Here is a 19,384-nt window from a genome sequence, read left to right as displayed (position 1 = left end):
CAAAAAACAGGCAAAAGAAAAATGAAATGCAAAAGAGGAGTATGACTCACTAAATTTACTTCTTCCATGGATACTTTTTGCTGCTCTTGACTCACTCAAGCAGTCTTTTGCCCTTTTGCACAGCCAGAGAGAAGTCCTTACATGACAAGTCAGTTTACAGATATTTGAAGTTAATCTTTGATCAGTGCTGCATCTGTTTCTTGAGTCTGACCATTTAATGACCATCAGAGAGAAAATCCTCTCCACACTTTTTTGCAGGACTTGGCACATTTGCGCTGTATACAACTGATGCGCATGAGGGGGGCTGTGATTGGATGACAGGCGGTGTGATTGGCACATGATCTGCCACTGTCGTTTTATCTGATCTAGGATCTGTAGAGTGCAGTCTGCTGTATTTACAAGAGTTAATAGTCAATAAATGGGACAATTAAGGTCACGTATGAAACAAACCAATTTAGCCCAATATATGGGATGTCTCGGCTAATACGGGACAGTTGGCAACCCTACAAACTATATCTATGAGCATGTTAGCATTCAATGTTAGCACTCAGCTCAAAATACTGCTGTGCTAAAGTATTTAGACTTTGCAAGATTGATGTCAGCCACTTTTGTTATTCATCACTTTGTAATGTTTTATTGTTTCTACTTGATTTAGTGGATTTCATTTCAGCCTGGACATCACATCACATCCTCAAAACTTCATGAAATGTTTTCATATTAGAGGACACACATTGATTATGTTGGCAGTGACAGCTCTGCTTACATAGCCACAAAAACCTGAGGCCGCCGTGTTGAAAGTGTTCTCTTGGTGTCGGGTTTATTGAATCAAAGCTCCTCAAACATGCAAACAAACAACATGTTTTCATGTCTCTCTCTCTGCGTCCTCCTGTTTCAGTTATACCACACAAAATTGGCCGCATTATTGAGGGCAGCCCGACAGACCGTCTAGGTCAAATGAAGGTGGGGGATCGTATCTCTGCTGTCAACGGCCTGTCCATCATGGAGATGTCGCACAACGATATTGTCCAGCTTATCAAGGATGCCGGCAACACTGTCACCCTCACTGTGGTGCCTGAAGATGGTAGGTTGGCACAGAGAAGCTGAAGAAGTTGAGCTGATTTCCTGATAAAATATCAGAGGTGTTATCCGGGGGATAAGATAATTAGAGTGATAGAAAAAAAAAACAGATAACAAGATTGTACTGACTGAGTTTGTGTTATGATTTGTGTTTGCACAGACAGCGCGCCTCCATCTGGAACAAATTCAGCCAGGCATAGCCCTTCAGCACAACACCGAGCGATGGGCCAACAGCCTCCCAGCTATCAGGACAGGTACACAAGTATACACGCATACAAGCATAAGCTTTACACATGCTCCCTCTCAAGCAGTGAGTCCACTTGTGACAGTCTAATACAGATTCTGTGTCTTGGAACATAAATTAGCACAAATGCTCTAAAAGCAGGCTCTTGTGTGTTTCAGTGTGGCTCCATTACCATCTCTTGTAGCTTGCACTGTCCTTATTTTCCAGAAAAACAGAAATCCCCCCATGGTCAATGTTTGGATGGCATAGCAAAATAAAAAAGAGACGGATTAATATGGAGTCTCGCTTGCTCTTTGATCTTCCTTTTAAACAAGATTACCTGTGTCAGACTTTTTAATCCATTGCTGCAGCAGCACTTCTCACCCACTCCGTTTCACTCCCTACCCGAATGTGTTCCCCCTTCTCCCTGCTGAGCCCCCCGTCCTTTTCCTGGCAGTACCCTCCCTCTTCTCTGTATAATCTTTAACACACGCCTAGGGTCAGCCAGAGCTAGATATGAGCTGAGGCTGTCAGCTTGACTGCTTGAAGTGTGTAAACTCTTCTGCATGCCAGAGCCACTAAGAAGGGCCTACACTCTTCAGATAATATGTCAGCAGAGCCAAGTTCCCACAAAGGCATTGTAATGAGCTCTGCAAAGCATTAAAGTATGCCCCCGTTACTGTCACTGGGCTGTTAGAGCAACACAGCTCTTTGCAGGATTTACGTTGGTGTCTGTGTGTTTTTATAATGAAGCCAACAGACAGAGGCTCATGCTGGTGTTATGAAGGTGAGGCAGAGTGTGGATCATACTGGACCGAGCAGAAGGGAGGAATACGATTTCTTCTCCACTCTTTATACAACATGTCTTATCTATTCTTTTCATGTGCTCGCTCAGACACAATATTTCAACCAGGAAGACACAAGCAGCTAGTGGAATAATACACAAATCACCCAGGACACTGCATGCACAACTTTATATGCACTCTGCAACAGAGAACCATTCAGCTTGTGAATGATGACAGACCTTGGTTTGGTATTGTGTGCTCCTGAATATAATGATTTATATGTCATACAATGAACAGAGTATATACAACTGTAATGTTTTTTGTGTCTAGTTTTGTAAAGCATCATTATATTTTGCTCATGTATGCATGTGTAACTGTATGCATTAGATCAGGGGTGTCAAACTCATTTCAGTTCAGGGGCCACACACAGCCCAAATTGATCTGAAGTGGGCCGGACCAGCAAAATCATAACATAATATGTTTGTATGGTCTTTTTTGCCATGATGAGTCTCACAGTGGGCTTTTGCTCTTTAAGCAATGAGACCTGCTGCGAACACACCAAACACACAAGTTATCCACTCACCTGACACCGAATTTAATGTTTACTGCAAAAGAACAGATAGATTATAATAATGGAGAAGGTAAAGTTGACTATTTTGGACTCCTCAGTTCCAGCATGAACAGTTTGCTTGCTGGACAGTGTTGTATGCAGCAGTGTAGTGCTAGTGTTAGTAGTTAGTGGATCATCTTATAGTGCTCAAAACAATCTTTATGAATCTCAATCGGATTATGCAAACAGCAAGTCATTTATTTTATCACTTTGAGAAAAAAAGTCCTGAAAAAAAAAAACGCTTTTCAGCTTCTGGTTCACTCAGTCAGCACCATAGACTGTATACAATATGCTGCTCGACTGCTGTCGAGCTATTGTGATGTAAAGAGGCTGGCTGACTAGCCAACAGCTACAGTGTTCCCGCCTGTCAGTCAAGTCAGCTGTGCCTCTCATTGGAAGACTCATAATCTCAATATCTTCCAAATTGCTGCATTAGAAAAAAACTCAACCCCTACAGTGTGTGCCGATAGAGAAATGAGCTATCCAGACTACACTCATCTTTTGTACCAGGCTGTAAACATGTTTATTTCTACTGTAAAGATTGTCTTGAGCCAGCCTCAAGCGGATCCTCAATGAACTGCAGTTTTTAGCACTTCCACATTGGACTCATATTTTATAGACCAGAGGTTGCCGCCTGAGCTCAACTGAATTTTGCAAATAGCAAGTAATCTATCTTCTCACTTTAAGAAAAAAAGCATTGTTCAGGTTTTGGTTTACTCTTATGATTTTATGTGACCCCCCAGAGGACAAATCTGAAATAGTAGTTACTTTCATTTAAAAATTCCAGTTAATGTGTTCTCTGTAATTTCTTCACTTTGCAAAGTGGTTCCGCGGGCCCGCGGGCCGCATGTTTGACACCCCTGCATTAGATCATACACAAAGAAATGCTCAGACTTACATAGCTGTGTTTATTTTCTCTCACTTATTATTTCCCTGCATCTTTATTTCCAATTGACATGCTTTAAATTTGTCTCAAAGGAGACAATATATCATGCCGTTAATTTATCAAACACTATAAAATATTCAGAGTAATGTTGGGACAATTGTGACGTGCTTGTGTTTTTTTCTGGTGCAGGAATGGTGACACTGAAATAAGGAACTCTCTCCTATTAAAAGAAATGGGAACACTAATCACGTCAGGCCCTAAGCAGGTAAGACCATGCTTAACTTAATTTTTTTGTACAGTTTAATTGTTCCTCATGATTCTTATTTGTATACTCTACCATAGGTATTAACTTTATTATTATTATTATTATTATTATAACCTTTATTTAACCAGGAAATGCTCATTGAGATTAAAAATCTCTTTTCCAAGAGAGTCCTGGCCAAGATAGCCAGCAGCACAGTTACAGAGTTACAATTTTACAATAGACATAAATACAAATAGCAGACGCATACAACAGCTACACAACAGGTGCCTCCAGAAAAACAGCACGTCACATTTAAACAAAACATCTACAGACAGATGCTTCAGCCTCCAAGTCATTTAAGGACCGCTTAAAAGCATTCAAAGATATCATATCAGACAGTTTTAGATCCTTTTGTAAGGCATTCCAGGTCGAGGGAGCAGCAAACCTGAAGGACCTTTTTCCCAAGTTCAGTCCTGACCCTCGGGACAGATAGTAATAAAAGATCCTGAGATCGAAGATTATGACTTCCTGAGTTCTTTGTGCAATATATGCAAGGAGGTAAGAGGGAAGTAGTCCTAGGTTGCATTTATAAATAAGAAGATGTCAATGTTTTTTCCTGCGTGACGACAGGAGTACAGAACACAGTGATGAGTCATTGTTTTAAAATTTGTAATAAACCTCAAAGCTCCATGATATACAGTATCAAGTATGTGCAAGCTTTGAGCAGAGGCGTGCATATGCAGTCCAGCGCAGACAGAATAGTAGCAGCAACCAGTTTTTTTCTTTGCTTCAAAAGAAAGGCAGGATCTAATTCTAAAATAAAAACCCGGCTTTAATTTCAACCTTTCAGCAAGCTGCTAAACATCTGATTTCCCAGGTTTGACAAAGACCTGCAGTAGTTCTTCTAACGTGTCAGTCCAGACTGAAAAGCTCATGTTCTTGTCCGTGACCTACGACAGGGCTGTTTCGTGGTGGAGCTGGAGCGCAGCCAGCGGGGCTTCGGCTTCAGCCTGAGAGGAGGGAAGGAGTACAACATGGGCCTGTTTATCCTGCGCCTGGCCGAGGACGGGCCTGCTCTTAAAGACGGCCGGATACATGTGAGTTTGTTTTACTTGTCTGTCTCCGTCCTCAGAATGAACTGGGTAATGCTGCTTTGCACTTTTGAACTCGAAATTAAATTGATAGGACTTACTCAGGGGCTTTTTTCCAGGTACTGTAGGGAGTGGATTACTTTGATACAAAAGAGGACTTAAAAAAATGTATTGATTCTGAGGTCAGTGCTGGAGTTAAAAGGAGTGCCTTTTTGCCAAGATTCCTTTTTTTCTTTCTTTTTTCTTTTTTATTGTGTGCGTGTTTTCAACTTTATTTGAAGGGAAGTCAAAAGAACACCTAAAACTAAAAGAGAGGGGAGTATGACACCACACAAAAGTTGCCACATTTAATTAGACTTGTTTGTGCCCTCTGTTTAAATTTGGTTGTTGTTTGTTTTTTATGTGTTTATTTACAATTACAACTAGGGAGGTAGCTAAATGTGTGGCACTAGGGTGCTAGAAAAATTCTTGTAAAGGGGCCAAAAACGGCATCGTATCGTATCGTATGATATCGTATTGTAATGTATTGTATTGTAATGTATTGTATGGTATCATATCTTATTGTATTGTATTGTATTGTTTTGTTTCGTATTGCATTGTATTGTATTGTAACGTATCGTATTGTAATGAAGCGTATGTTATCATATCGTATTGAATCATATGGTAACGTATCGTATTCTCTCATATTGTATTGTATCGTATAGTAACGTATCGTATTGTAATGAATCATATGGTATCATTTTGTATCATATCGTATTGAATCATATGGTATCGGATTCTATCATATTGTGTTGTATCGTATCATATCGTATTGTAACGTTTCGTATTGTAATGTATGGTATGGTATAATTTTGTTTCATATCGTATAGTATTGTATCATATTGTATCGTATCTCATCGTTTTGTATCGTATCGCATTGTAACGTATCGTATTGTAATGTAGCGTATGGTATCATATCGTATCATATCATATCGTTTTGTAACTTATGGTATCGTAATGTATAGTATGGTATAATTTCGCATCATATCGTATTGAATCATATCGTATCGTATTGTAACTTATCGTATTGTAACTTATCGTATTGTAACTTATCGTATTGTAACTTATCGTATTGTAACTTATCGCATTGTATAATTTCGTTTCGTATCGTATTGTATCATATCCTATCGTATTGTATCATATCCTATCGTATTGTATCATATCGTATAGTATTGTATCATATTGTGTTGTATCTCATCGTTTTGTATCGAATCGCATTATTACGTATCGTATTGTAATGTAGCGTATGGTAGCATATCGTATCATATCATATCGTTTTGTAACTTATGGTATGGTAATGTATAGTATGGTATCATTTTGTATCATAACGTATTGAATCATATCGTATCGTATTGTATCATATCGTATCGTATCTTATTGTATCATTTCGTATCATTTTATATCATATCATATTGTAACGTATCGTATTGTAATGTATCGTATGGTAGCATAGCGTATTGAGTCATATTGTATAGTATTGTATCATTTTGCATTGTATCGTATTGTGACGTATCATATTGTATCATATCGCATCATATCGTATTCTATCGTAACGTATCAGATTGTAATGTATTGTATTGTAATATATATTATTGTATTGCATCATATGGTATTGCATGGTGTTGTATCATATTGTATTATTTCGTATTGTATCTAATCGTATGGTATCCCATTGCATCGTATCGTATTGTATCGTATTGTATTGTATTGTATTGTATTGTATTGTATTGTATTGTATATAGTATTGTATGGTATGGTATTGTATTGTATTGTATCGTATTGTATATAGTATGGTGTCGTATCAAATAGCATATTGCTGATGATGTTGCAGCAGCCATACTGCTTGCACCAAAACAGTCCAGTCTACCAAAGCACTTCTTTACCATAGTTTCTAAATATATGTGGCCACTCTTTTGCAGTGAATATGGGGAAGTCACACTGAAATGATCAGATGATCAGAGCTCAGCATTAACAGAGACATTACTTCAATTTTGACAGAAGTTGCAGAATTTAAGTGCTGAGGGTTTTAAATTTGACAACTTATTGTGAGTAGGATGACCAAATGAAAAAGCCAGTTACTCACACTCTGTTGTTTTAGAATGTACCCCACACTCCTGTATCTTTCACCTCCAGCAGTTCTTTAGTCTGAAGTCTCCCCTCCCTGAGAACCTCTTGTCTTCATTGTAATAATAACACATGCTCTTACTCTTGCTCGTTAATTCCTCAAAGACCTCCTGCTCGTTACTCATAACACTGTATCTACACGACAGGTTGGAGATCAGATCGTGGAGATCAACGGCGAGGCCACGCAGGGCATCACACACACTCGAGCAATTGAGCTGATCCAAGCAGGAGGCAATAAAGTTCATCTGCTGCTTCGACCAGGTCAAGGCTTGGTCCCAGATCACAGTGAGTGCCTGCTGAGAGCTGCATGCATGTGCGCACATTGTAGACTTTATAGCTACGCAATAGCATATTAACCATACATACTTTAAAGCAGCTTCTGTATGGATATGCTTGATAGCAGGGTGCTGACTTTCTTTATTCTCATGCATGTGTTGCGAGCTTCTCTTCTTGACCTTTCTCTCCTCTCATTCTATCTCACTACTTCTGTCTCGATCTACCTTTTGTGCTCTTAATCTGCTCCGGTTTTCTGCACCGGCTCGGCTGTCTATTTCTACCTATTTATCTTTTCCTCCTATAGGTCTGAACTCTTCTTCCACCCTGTGCTTCTACATGAAACCAGAGCATCACTAAAGGCCTCACTGCTTTTCTTGGTCTGTCCCTAATAACCTTGGTAAACCTTGTACTCCTCATACTGTTTCCTTTGACCTCTCCTTTCAAAGTGATTCATCTCGCAGATTTTAAATGTCCTTCTCCTTCCCTTCCTTCATCCCCCATGATCAACCTGAATTAGATAATCATCTGTCACTCAGTGAACAGCCAATCATTAAGAAAAGTCAAAGCACAGTTACACTTCCCCTGGGCTGAACCAAAGCAGTGAGTCCTAGAAGAACGAGCAGACCTGCAGGAGCACTGGGACGCTTCAGAGCTCTGCAAGTTATTTTTTTAAGGGTATTACAAAACCTGAGATGCCACTGAACACACACTCATGCTGAGCTTGAATGACAAGGGACTTCCACCAGATCCTTGTCCAATCTGTCTCCGATCCGCCGCGGTCCGAATTTGTGATCTCTCGTCCGTCAACACCCACCAATTGCGTTTACAGAACACAGCACGGAGCAGGACAGCTGGACAGCTGAAGTCATGTGACTGAGGTTTATTAATTAAAAACCACAGTAATTACTGAATCAACAAGTATGCTCCTCCTCTCCTCATCCATGTCATCTTTATGGTCCTCTGAAAACCTCTGACCTCTGACCTCTTACTCCAGGCCTGGCTAGTTAAGGGAAATACGATCTGGTGATAACGCAGAGTGTTTTATTCTGAAAATTTACCGGATGTTTTCATTTTGTTTTGGTGCCTGACTTCCTGTCCCGCTCTATCTGCTCTGTTGAAATTGATGCGTCGTGCTCCGGCATCGCATCTGATAAGGATGCTTCCCAGACGTCTCCCTTTAGAGGTGTTCCGTTCACGTCCATCTGGGAGAAGGCCCCGGGGTAGACCCAGAACGCGGTGGAGGGATTATATCTCCCGCCTGGTCTGGGAATGCCTCGGGATTCCCCAGGAGGAGCTGGAAAGTGTTGCCAGGGAGAGGGATGTCTGGGTCAATTTGCTTTGACTGCTGCCCCCGCGACCCGACCCCGGATAAGTGGAAGAAAATGGATGGATGGATGGATGGATGGATGCTCCGGCATCCGGCAAAAATAGAAGACTTGCGTATCCAATCCATTGCGTTCCGACCTGCCGGATCAGAGACGCAGCTGTAAGGCAAAGAAGCGGATCCAGTGGGAGTTAACAGATTGGCTAGATTAGAAACCTATCAGATCCATGTCCGGTCCGTCTCCAATCCGCTGAGGTCCGGCTCCAAAGCTGGACCGCCGGACAGCTGGAGTCACGTGACTGTGGTTTTCCCGCTGTAATTACTGAATCAAGGATTCTCCTCCTCCTCTCCTCATCCATACTGTCTTTATCGGCCTCTGAAAACCTCTGACCTGTTGTCTCCAGGCCTGGCTCCTCTCAAAATGACATTTTGTTGTCATAGTTAAGTTAAAAATGATCTGATGATAACACAGTGTTTTATTCTGAAAATTAACCGGATGTTTTCATTTTGTTTTGGTTTCATTTTGACTTCCTGTCCCGCTCCATCTGCTCTGTTGAGATTGATGCGTCGTGCTCTGGCATCCGTCAAAAATAGAAAAATAGGGGCGTTGGTGGCCTAGCAGTCTAAGCGCCCCACCCCACATACAGAGGCTACAGTCCTTGTTGCAGGGGTCGCCGGTTCGATTCCCGGCCATTCGACCATTTCCTGCATGTCGTCCCCCGCTCTCTACTCACCACATTTCCTGTCTCTCTTCAGCTGTCCTATCAAATAAAGGCAAAAAAAAACAAAATATAACTTTAAAAAAAATTTTAAATAGAAAAATAGAAATGTAGCGTATCCGATCCGTTGCGTCCCCACCTGCCGGATCAGAGATGCAGCCGGAGCGCAACGTAGTGGATCCAGAGGAAGTTAACACATTGACTAGAATAGAAACCTATCGGATCCAGTGCTGTGGCGGATTGGATACAGACCGGACATGTATCTGGTGGAATTTGGCCGTGAGAATGCAGACCTGGAGAAAGGTCCCTAACTAGATCATGATCGGTGACAAGTGTTAAAAAGCTCTGTGTGCATTCACTGGCATCGACCTTTCAATCTGAAGTCCACATTAGAATGAATTTCTACGAGTTGTTGCTCTTAGAAATCCAAACTCTCATTTCAGCACCACTAAGTCCACCACTCTTCTTTTTCTCTCTCTGATTTTCTGCTGCATATATCTGCTCTCAATCACTGCTGTGCAATTCTTATCAGCTCGGGGGGAAATTGAAATGTCAGTGGTGGGCGAGCGCTAGCACCTTTTCCATTGATGGCTATGTCGTCGGCTGATACATATCTCAAACAAGGCAAATATTTAGCGGGATATTAAAGAGGGTTATTACAGAAAGTGAGCGAGCTTTTCACAATATGAGGACATTCTACTCCCACTGCATGACATGTTTAATTATCTTTCTGCTGAATGTTTGAAATATCCCATGCAATGGGATATTTATGCTTGTGCTGTTCTGTTGAATTCATAGATTTTGCTCTGCGAGAACCTCCTCTTAATCTCCACTGCTTGTCCCTCAGGTTCAAAGGACAAAGTAACCATTCCAACCTCAAGCTTTCCCAGACTTTCTGTAACCGACGGGCAGTCATCTCCAGCCTCCCCATCCTCTGTCTCCCTCTCTACCTCGGAAATGTCCCCATCCTCACCCAAAACAGCCGCCCCTGAAGAGTTCTCTGGAGGTGATTTCAGGGCGTCGGGGTCCCCTGGGTCTGGGCAGGAGCATGGCAGGCCGGCCAACAGATCAAGAGGACAGCAGCTCTCTCAACCCAATCATAAGCGTACAGCCAGCCCCAGAAAATCGGGTGGAGGGGATTCCAAGTCTGCTAGTCCCATGAGAGGAGCCACAGATCACATAGAGCGCTCCCCAAGCCCCAGGAAAACAGAGCGAGGCCACAGCGGGTCCCTGGAGGATATGAGTAAAGAGAGGAAAGCCCAAGGGCAGAGAGACTACCGCTCCTCTAGCCCTAGAAAGACCTCCAAGAGAGAACAAGATCCTGCTGCGCCTCTGAGGAACCAGGTGGAGCCCCAGAGCCCTCGGCGTCCAGCTGGCCAACAGCCCAGCAGTGCCTCAGGAGAAGGGAAGGACTGGAGGTACAAGGAGGAGGATGCAGCCTATTGGCAGGAGAGCGGAGACATAATCTTTGGGACCAGTGAACGCCACAAGAAGAGCAAAAAGCTTGAGCAAGAGGCAGCAGCACAAAAATCCCAATCCCAGATGCACAGGGAACGGGCAGCGTCGGATGCTGACAGCGGCACCTTAAGCCGGAGGATTAGTGCGAGAGAGAAGGGGGATTGGGAATATCAGGAAAACAAGCATCTCGGGCTAACTGAGGAAGCATTTAAAAAGGACCCTAGAGGTTCCAACAGTAGCATCCAGGATCCCAGCTTAAACGGGACCACTGGCACCAAGAAAGCTCAAATCACCCCCGGTCCATGGAAAGTTCCCAGTTCTGCCAAGATCCACTCCCAGGTGGACACACCATACGCAGATGTCTAATATCTTCCCAGGACTGTCTGCATATACTGAATTAAAGCTGAGCCTCTCGTTATAAACATTCAGAATGGAAGGATTATTTTTAGCAAGTCTTGGATGAAGCGGATCACTGTGTAACCAGCAACATAGCTTCTCATCGCTTTCTTTTCACCCAGTTTGCCTAGGTCAGTTCGCATCAAGGTGCTGATGTCTGATCCGACATGCGTGCTTGTACCTACACGAGTATTTGAACTGTGTGGATTGTTGGTTTCTGAGTGTGATTTTTTGGATGTGACACTGAAGTGTATTTTGTGCCAATCAGGGACTCCGGTTATAAAGAAGCTGCTCTGTTTTGCACTCACTGTGAGACTGTTTATGGGTGACAAGATGAACTGCTCTCCCCGGTCTGGATGAAGGATCCGTCTCTTTTTGACACTTTGAAGGTTTATGACTTAATAATACAATCACTCGGCTTTTCTTCCAGACATGATTGATTCACTGTTCCCGTCACTGATGGATGTAGGAAAAAGTGAGTCTGGCGAGTTTCCCTTAAAGTCAGCTGCGTTCAAAGTCATCTACTGTCTGATTTTTAGAGACCGACTGGGGTTGCTAACTGTATGAGTGTACTCATACGCGAGAAGACTCTGAAACTTTGTTTCCATTAGCTTATCAGAGGGTCTGCAGACTACCCTGCAGCTTTATATGCATCAATCAGCAGACCAGATACTTGTGGTTATAGTTCTAATGTTTGTCACATGTGTGTTAATAATGAAGCATAATGTAATTTATTGAAATGATATGTAAACAAAACTGTTAGTACACATATCCATTCTGAGTCATTTCACCTTTGATGTGGACTTAATGGTAGAAATAGAATGTGCAGATGAGCATCACCATTCAAAACTAATATCAGAACCATAATCTATACATTCTATTTCTGCAGTTTCATCATCTGTAAACAGTCAAACAAGCCTGACTCATAACGCCGTCTACTCTGTAGCAGCTCTGTACTTTTGGTCCTCCGGCTGTGTGTGTATACAAGAGGACTGGTAGGCCTGTGTGTTCTAGATATGCTGTAGCATTGACTATACTTAATCCAAAATATAATTTAACAAAGTTACTACACATATATTTGCAAATTATATAAATGGGATGACATAAAAGAGCCTGATTGTAAAGAGAAGAGAGCCCTCTGCCTTCGACTTGTTCAACTTTAAGAGATATTTTTATCAATATAAATGTAGGCACAAAAAGCATATCGCTTTTCTTCACTCTAACCTCAAAATCTATTTTTGATCAAATTTTTTATTTAGTGTATTACCCTTAATGTGAAAAAAATAGTATGTACATTGTTTGCTCAGTTGTTGTTTTTCATTATCAACACCATGGCTGGCACTTTCATGTTAGAAATCAAGCCAGGCTCCCTCAGAAGGCAGTTCATTTTCCACAGAGAGAGAGAGAGGGGCAGTCTTCAGAAAATGCTGGCCTTTGGTGGGTTTTTGCAAGTGCTGCATAATGTGAAAATGGCTTGACTGCTTTTTTGGGAGTCTTGGGATCCAAGTCCAAGATGAAAATTACAGATATTTCTTGTAATTTATCAGGATCACTTGTGCCCTGCTCTGAGGACAAATAGTTGTTTCAATGTTGCTACTGTGGAGTAGAGAGACATCTAGTGGTTCACAGACTGCTTTTCACAAACTAGCCACTGCTTGAACTGCACCCTCGTCTGCCTGTTTAAAGATGTACAATAGTAACACATGCATCTACTGGTCTGTGAGGCCACTTACTAATTTATTGTCCACTTTATTGTTGATATGACAGGCTACTGTATTATTAATATTCATGCCATTACCATGTATGATACTGTGGCCTTGCATTGCTCCAACATATATAAAAAAAAAAACTTTTAGTTTTGACATCATGGTAGATGTAAATGTTTATAAATTGTACAGCACCTGTATAAATATTTGCCTTCATGCAGAAAAAATCCTCTGTAAATCGTTTCATTATTTTTTTAAGGGAAGTGAGAGGAGATGATATAAAATGGGTGAAAGAATAACCTGGTCATGGCATTCTGTTCATGCACTGATAAATAAAGGTTTACTGAATAAATGTGATTCAGGACATTCATTTGTTTGTTTGTTTGTTTATTTATTAATAGGGTTTGATTATGTTAACCAAGTCTACTTCACTGATATCATCGTATCCAATTACTTTAATGGGGTGCCACTAGAGTTGGCATTAAAACAGAACTTTGAACTTCAACTTGCAAGTAATGCAAATCAAATGATGTATATTGATACCTATTTCGATACCAAAGCAACAAAAAATGAACTGTTAATAGAAATGAAAGGTAAAATAAATAAGGTTGTCCTAGAATTAATGTTTAATCAGAGCTGAATATTCCCTCTGAATTGTCAACCAGGCAAGGTGTGCTGTGGTGTGTGTATCTGCAGAGTGTGCTCTGTATTTTAAAATAATAATAATAAAAAAATATCTTTATTTATATAGCATGTCTAAAAGGTGCTTTGACAAACAAAGCATGGTGCGAATAACAAAGTAAACCTTGACAGGAAGTAGGAGTTTTAAAAATTCAAAACAGAATACAATGTGAGGTTAAAAAGAATAAACGTGAATAAAACAGAGTGAAGTGGTGTGACAATAGACCAAAAACTAAATAACTGTTTAAGAGGTTTTTCAAGGAAAAATAAAAAAAAATAAAAAAAATTGATAAGTAAATAAAAGCATTAAAAGGAAAATAAAAGAAGTTTTCAGAATGAGAGGACGACAAGAAAATCAGGAAAATTAGAAAAAGTGTTCAGGATAAATTAGGAACATTAAAATAATAAATGAAAAAAAAATGGAAATAAATTAAAACAATAAATAATCAAATACAATTTAAAACAATAAATTAGTTGGGTAAAAATTAAAATTCATATTAAAATACAAGTAAAAGCAGTTAGAAAGATAAGATCACATAAAAGGAAGTCTGTAAAAATGGGTTTTAAGAAGAGATTTAAAAGATGTCACTGACTGCAAAAAAAATAGTGAGTAACTAGAGCACTGATAGAAATGTAGTTGAGTCAAAAGTATAATAATTGTCTTCAGAATGTAGTGGCGTAAAAGTAATAAGTACCCAAAAAATAATACTCAAGTAAAGATACTCAAAAAATGTACTTAAAGCTCCTGTGAGGAACTTTCTGTTTGTGTTGACTTTGGTGCCCCCCTGTGGACTAAGTGATCTTGCTTATTTTATCCTGTACATGTGTAAATTATATTATCTTCTTCTGCTTTCAACTTACAGTCAGCTATTTCACTCATTAAGAATAATTTACTTCAGAAAAAGGGGTTTTTCTTGACATGCTGTCAATCACCCCGTCTGACACCTACCCTCACAGCGATTTCAGGCTTTAAAATAACAAAACAGAAATGATCAATACCTTTTCTAACAATCTTGTTTGCTTTTCTAGGTCGTAAAGAGGCATCACTGTTAATTTCAGTCCATTTCATGACCACTCAAAAACTCCTCACAGGAGCTTTAAGTACAGTACTCAAGTAAATTTTACTTTGTTACTGTCCACCACTGCAGACACTTCAACTTGTTTTTGCTTAAAGCTGCTGTGAGGAACTTTTGTTTTGTATCAATTCTGGCGCCCCCTTGTGGGCAAAGTGATACCTCTTATCTCTTGTCCTGTAAATGCAAAAGTAGTGTTTTCAACAAAAGCCTCATCCTGTTGTGTTCAACAGTCAACATTATCAGGCAATGTGATTGTTTTCCATGAAAACAGTCAAATAAAGGCTGTTTCTGAAGAAAGATGTCCATCATCTGGTCTGGCACCTACCCCCCCCCCCCCCCCCCCCCCCAGGGCGGTTTCAGGCATTAAAAATTACAACAGAGGAGGTGTCAGTGTTGCTGCTGATGAACTTGTTTGCTATTGAAGGTCATAAAGAGGCATCTGTATCATTTTCAGTCTGTTTCTCAGCCAGTTCAAAACTCCTCACAGGGCCTTTAACATTGATCCCCCCCTAATACTCTTCAAATGAAAGCACTACAATGGGATAGGGAGTTTTCATAAACCTAAGTATTGTTCTAAAACAGTGGTATCCAAACTTTTTTCAAAGAGGGCCACATTTGATGTCAGAATACCTTAGAGCCAGTGGCTCCTACCGAGACTTAGGAATCATAAAAGTTATAGATGAAATCTCTATTAAAAAACAATTATTTTACATTTGTTCTCAATAAATTGGTAACTAGGTAGTCCTCAGTTCTCCACAAGCCACATATACATTAGCAAACTTTATCTTCTTCTGGAGGAAAATAGTCGGGCAATGTGGGAAAAATATTGTATCATTATTTTCCTATGGCAGGATCACTATCTGGATTTCATCACACTTCTTTTTCATGTTGTATTTTAAGACTTGTCTGACCAGCAGACAACATTTGAAGAACTAAATAATTATTTTCCTGCATTCGGATGGCATTTTCTGCACAATTTCATAATTTTGATTTTTTCTAGTGTCTTCTGAACTTTTAGTGTTCATCATGAACATTTTCACATCATGATAAAATTAATTTGAAGTCAACTTTAAAGGTGGAGTAGGACATGTTATTTTGATGCATTTTTCTCAATCACGAGCAAAAAGCGATGTATACATCGATAGGGAGTAATACACAAAGTGATCTAACACTGAGATGAGAAATCTCAGTTGTCTGTGTCAGCAGCTAGACTGCAATAAGTTCGTCCAATCATTCATTCGCCACCGAGCGCAATGATTGGCTGACCGGCCGGATGACCTGTGACCTGCCGAAAGACACACCTCCTGTTTACAGGAGTGCGCGTGACCTGACCTATTTTATACAGTCTATGGACCTGACTGAGATCGTCATCAACAGGCTGTTCACTAACGCAGAACATCTGATAAATATGTCAGAGAGAGAGTAACCAACGATTTAGCTCAAGTTCTGCCGCTAAACAGAGCAAGAAGAGGGAGACTGTGATGGAAAAGGAGACGACTTAAAAACACTGGATGAAGATACAAACACGAGTCAATATTCGGGATGCATTTCTGCGACGGCTGAAGGATTTGAAGGGTCTCTAAAGCGACGCCATGGTTGCTGATTTTCTACTGGACAGGTAATCATGTCATTTCAATTGTCATTGTGTTCATGGTTTAGTTCATCTATGAGACAGCTAGCGATAACTTCGGCTAATGCTAGCGGCCGGCTAACGGCTTGTAGCTCTGTTTATAGATACCTGTACACAGTCTGTTAGCTTGTAGCTCTGTTTATAGAGACCAGTATACAGTCTGTTAGCTGGTAGCTCTGTTTATAGAGACCTGTACACTGTCTGTTAACTTGTAGCTCTTTATAGAGACTTGTATACAGTCTGTTAGCTTGTAGCTCTGTTTATAGAGACCTGTACACAGTCTGTTAGCTGCTAGCTCTGTTTATAGAGACCTGTATACAGTCTGTTAGCTGGTAGCTCCTCGGTTGCTCTTTATCAGCATGAATGGGGTGTTGTACTAAGTCTAAATGCCGTCTTGTCTGTGTTTTCATAGCTACGAGAAGGAAACATCGACGTCCACACCGTTAAAACACGGGACGCAGAGGCCTCCACCCCAGCTGTTTCATGTGTTCGTAGTCCCCCTCTGACCGGTGAGTTTCAGGCCCGATAAGAACTCCATGAACATGAACGTTGCTTTGACCACTGCCTGCGTGGAGGTATAAATACTGCTCTCTTTTTTTATTGTGAGCTATTTTTGATTTACGTACGCAGAAGGTTTTTTTTAATGTCCGCACAAAATAAAATCCAAACCATTCTCTTTCACTTCACGTGATCTGCATGCTAAATCGCAATCTGAGACCACACCATACAGACTAAAGAGATGAGAGACAAAAAGTTTGGCTGATAAAAAATCCTGTGAATGTTAGCTGCTTCTCTAAAAGCTTGGTTTGGTGAAGGAAAGCATGAATAAAAGTGTTCAACGAGGAATCAAATACACAGAATAATTGTATTAATAATCTGTGGGCACAGTCTTCCTCTCCAAAGAGGGAGAGAGCACATTTTGACATCACTTACTCTGAAAATATTAGATAATATTCAAGATATCAATAAGAAATACAGTATATGTACCATATGTGCACAATACACACTGCAGTACGCACTAAGCACACACTAGTGATAGTGGTGTCAACTCCTTGCATGGCTAGAAGAAATAACTGTTTACATATGGGGCTGAAGGAAGGGTTATTATGATCGAAATCAAATGCACAGTGCTGTACGATAATGAGAACCTTTGACTAAACTTCTGATTCTTTCTTCTGTCAGGTATTGCACAATATTTAACAAGAAGTCAAAAAAGTGGAGCCTGTACACAATGAAGGTGGGTAAGGACTACAAGTACATCACAGACCTCCAGAGCACAATCCTGCACAGAAAGCTGACAGCAACTGGGGGGATGCCAAAGAAGAGAACAAGGACGCCGGATGATCCACGCCAACATGTTTACCTTCAACAGCCATTATTTTTATTTCTGTAATAAATACATTTTCTAATAAAAGTAAATGTAAAACAACTCTTTGATATTGCAATTATTTGTTTATAATGTTGTATGTTACTTGATATGGATTTAAATTATTTTGTGATTTGAAGAGAGAAGGCCAGTGTAAATTTAAAGATTTATTTAACAAATGTATACACAGCACACTCAAGTATTCTTTTACATGAAGATAAAATATATACAAAGGAACTAAAGGGTCACCATACAAGTATTGTATGTAATCATGTCATAGTTTCATTCACTCTCCACTGAAACCTTTATACTGTCCATGTGGAAGGGTCACAGATTTTCCAGATACAGCAACAAGGTATTACTCCTCTATGACCTGCACCAAGTGCTCCATGCTGCCAGACAACAACCTGTCAGTGCAGCATGGCGGAACTTTCTGTTGCTGTCCCCAGGATCTGGAGCTCGTCCCCGGTCGTTGCTCTCCCTCTCGCTCGTATGGCTCTGCCTTGCACTCGACCCCGGTCTCGTCCTCTCCGACCTGAGGTGCTTGGCTCAGGATCGTAATCAGCAGTCATCATGAGAGCTCTAACAAGCACAAAAAACAGTCAATATGTTGTAGTTCCAACACGAAAATGAAGACTGTCAAATATGGTGAACGCTAATAAATATATAGGCACTGTAGCCGTCTAGTAACTAAACATCATGACATGCTAAATCAAAATAAACATGGCTAGCCGGAGTTATTAGCCCGACAGCAACAACTTGCTCTAGCTGTATTTCAGATGATAAAAAACAAACACACATAAAGCTAACATGCAGGTTATGCTGTGCATTCTAACTAATTACATTATTTTTTAATGTGGTAATATAATCGGTTTACTTACATGGGAGATAGACGTGTTTTTCCTCCGATGAAAATAAAGTCAATCGCTCGCCGCTCCACAGCTAGCTATCGTGACGTCATCCTCCAGCTGGAGTCTGCCACAGCGCGTTCATGTGTTTGGAGGCGTGTCCCTCCCCTCTCCCTACAGGCTGCTCTGAATGGAGGGGGAGGGCTCTGTTCGGCTGTGTGCTTTCAAAATCAAGCTAACTGCTGCGGCTTTCTCAGGATCTCCTACTCCACCTTTAAGAGTTCTTGTGTTTCTTTATTGCCTTCTTGCAGAATTCCCAGAGCTTTGGCTTTATACAAGTAATCCATGTGAAGCTTTTTGAGATGTTTCTGGATTGGCTTTAGTTTTGTGTGTGTGCTTGAACGAAACTGCAAATGTACAAATGATTCAGAATGTGATTAATTTGTAATGCTATTAATAATGCTATAAATAACACACTGTAAGATGGAAGCTTGGGGCCATAAATAAATGGACCTTGGGCCGCAATTGGCCCCCGGGCCGTACTTTGGACACCCCTGTTCTAAAACAACCTTAAATATTGGAAGTAAATCCTTTTACACATTTCAGCATTGTAAATTGTGAATCTGTGAAGTATAATGAGGTCAAACTTGCTCTGACAGCAGTCTTTAAAAAGGGGAAGCACTGCCTCTCGTGGCAGGGAATAAATAAACCATGACGTCAGCTGAACCGAAGTGAGTGCGTGCGAATCTGCACGCCTTCACTCCAGTCTAAACTTCAACTCCCGAGTAGCTTTGCAACTCCAACAGACTACATAAGCCACAGTTC

The 19,384-nt window shown here is 40.6% G+C and overlaps 1 protein-coding gene across 1 annotated transcript in view; it reads left to right on the top strand.

The window, feature by feature from the left end:
• Positions 1-13,328, top strand: part of magi3a (membrane associated guanylate kinase, WW and PDZ domain containing 3a) — a 200,599-nt gene extending 187,271 nt beyond the window's left edge. The window contains exons 16-21 of the mRNA XM_034696443.1: positions 896-1,081; positions 1,238-1,331; positions 3,771-3,846; positions 4,785-4,922; positions 7,226-7,364; positions 10,246-13,328. Of these exons, the coding sequence (XP_034552334.1) occupies positions 896-1,081; positions 1,238-1,331; positions 3,771-3,846; positions 4,785-4,922; positions 7,226-7,364; positions 10,246-11,222 (1,610 nt within the window). The 3' untranslated portion in view covers positions 11,223-13,328. The remainder of the gene's footprint in view (positions 1-895; positions 1,082-1,237; positions 1,332-3,770; positions 3,847-4,784; positions 4,923-7,225; positions 7,365-10,245) is intronic.
• The last annotated feature ends 6,056 nt before the right edge of the window (positions 13,329-19,384 follow it).

The sequence above is a fragment of the Notolabrus celidotus genome, chromosome 11, assembly GCF_009762535.1.
Source record: "Notolabrus celidotus isolate fNotCel1 chromosome 11, fNotCel1.pri, whole genome shotgun sequence".
NCBI lineage: Eukaryota > Metazoa > Chordata > Actinopteri > Labriformes > Labridae > Notolabrus > Notolabrus celidotus.
The sequence above is the reverse complement of the archived record's forward strand: the minus strand, read 5'-3'. Positions and strand labels throughout refer to the sequence as shown.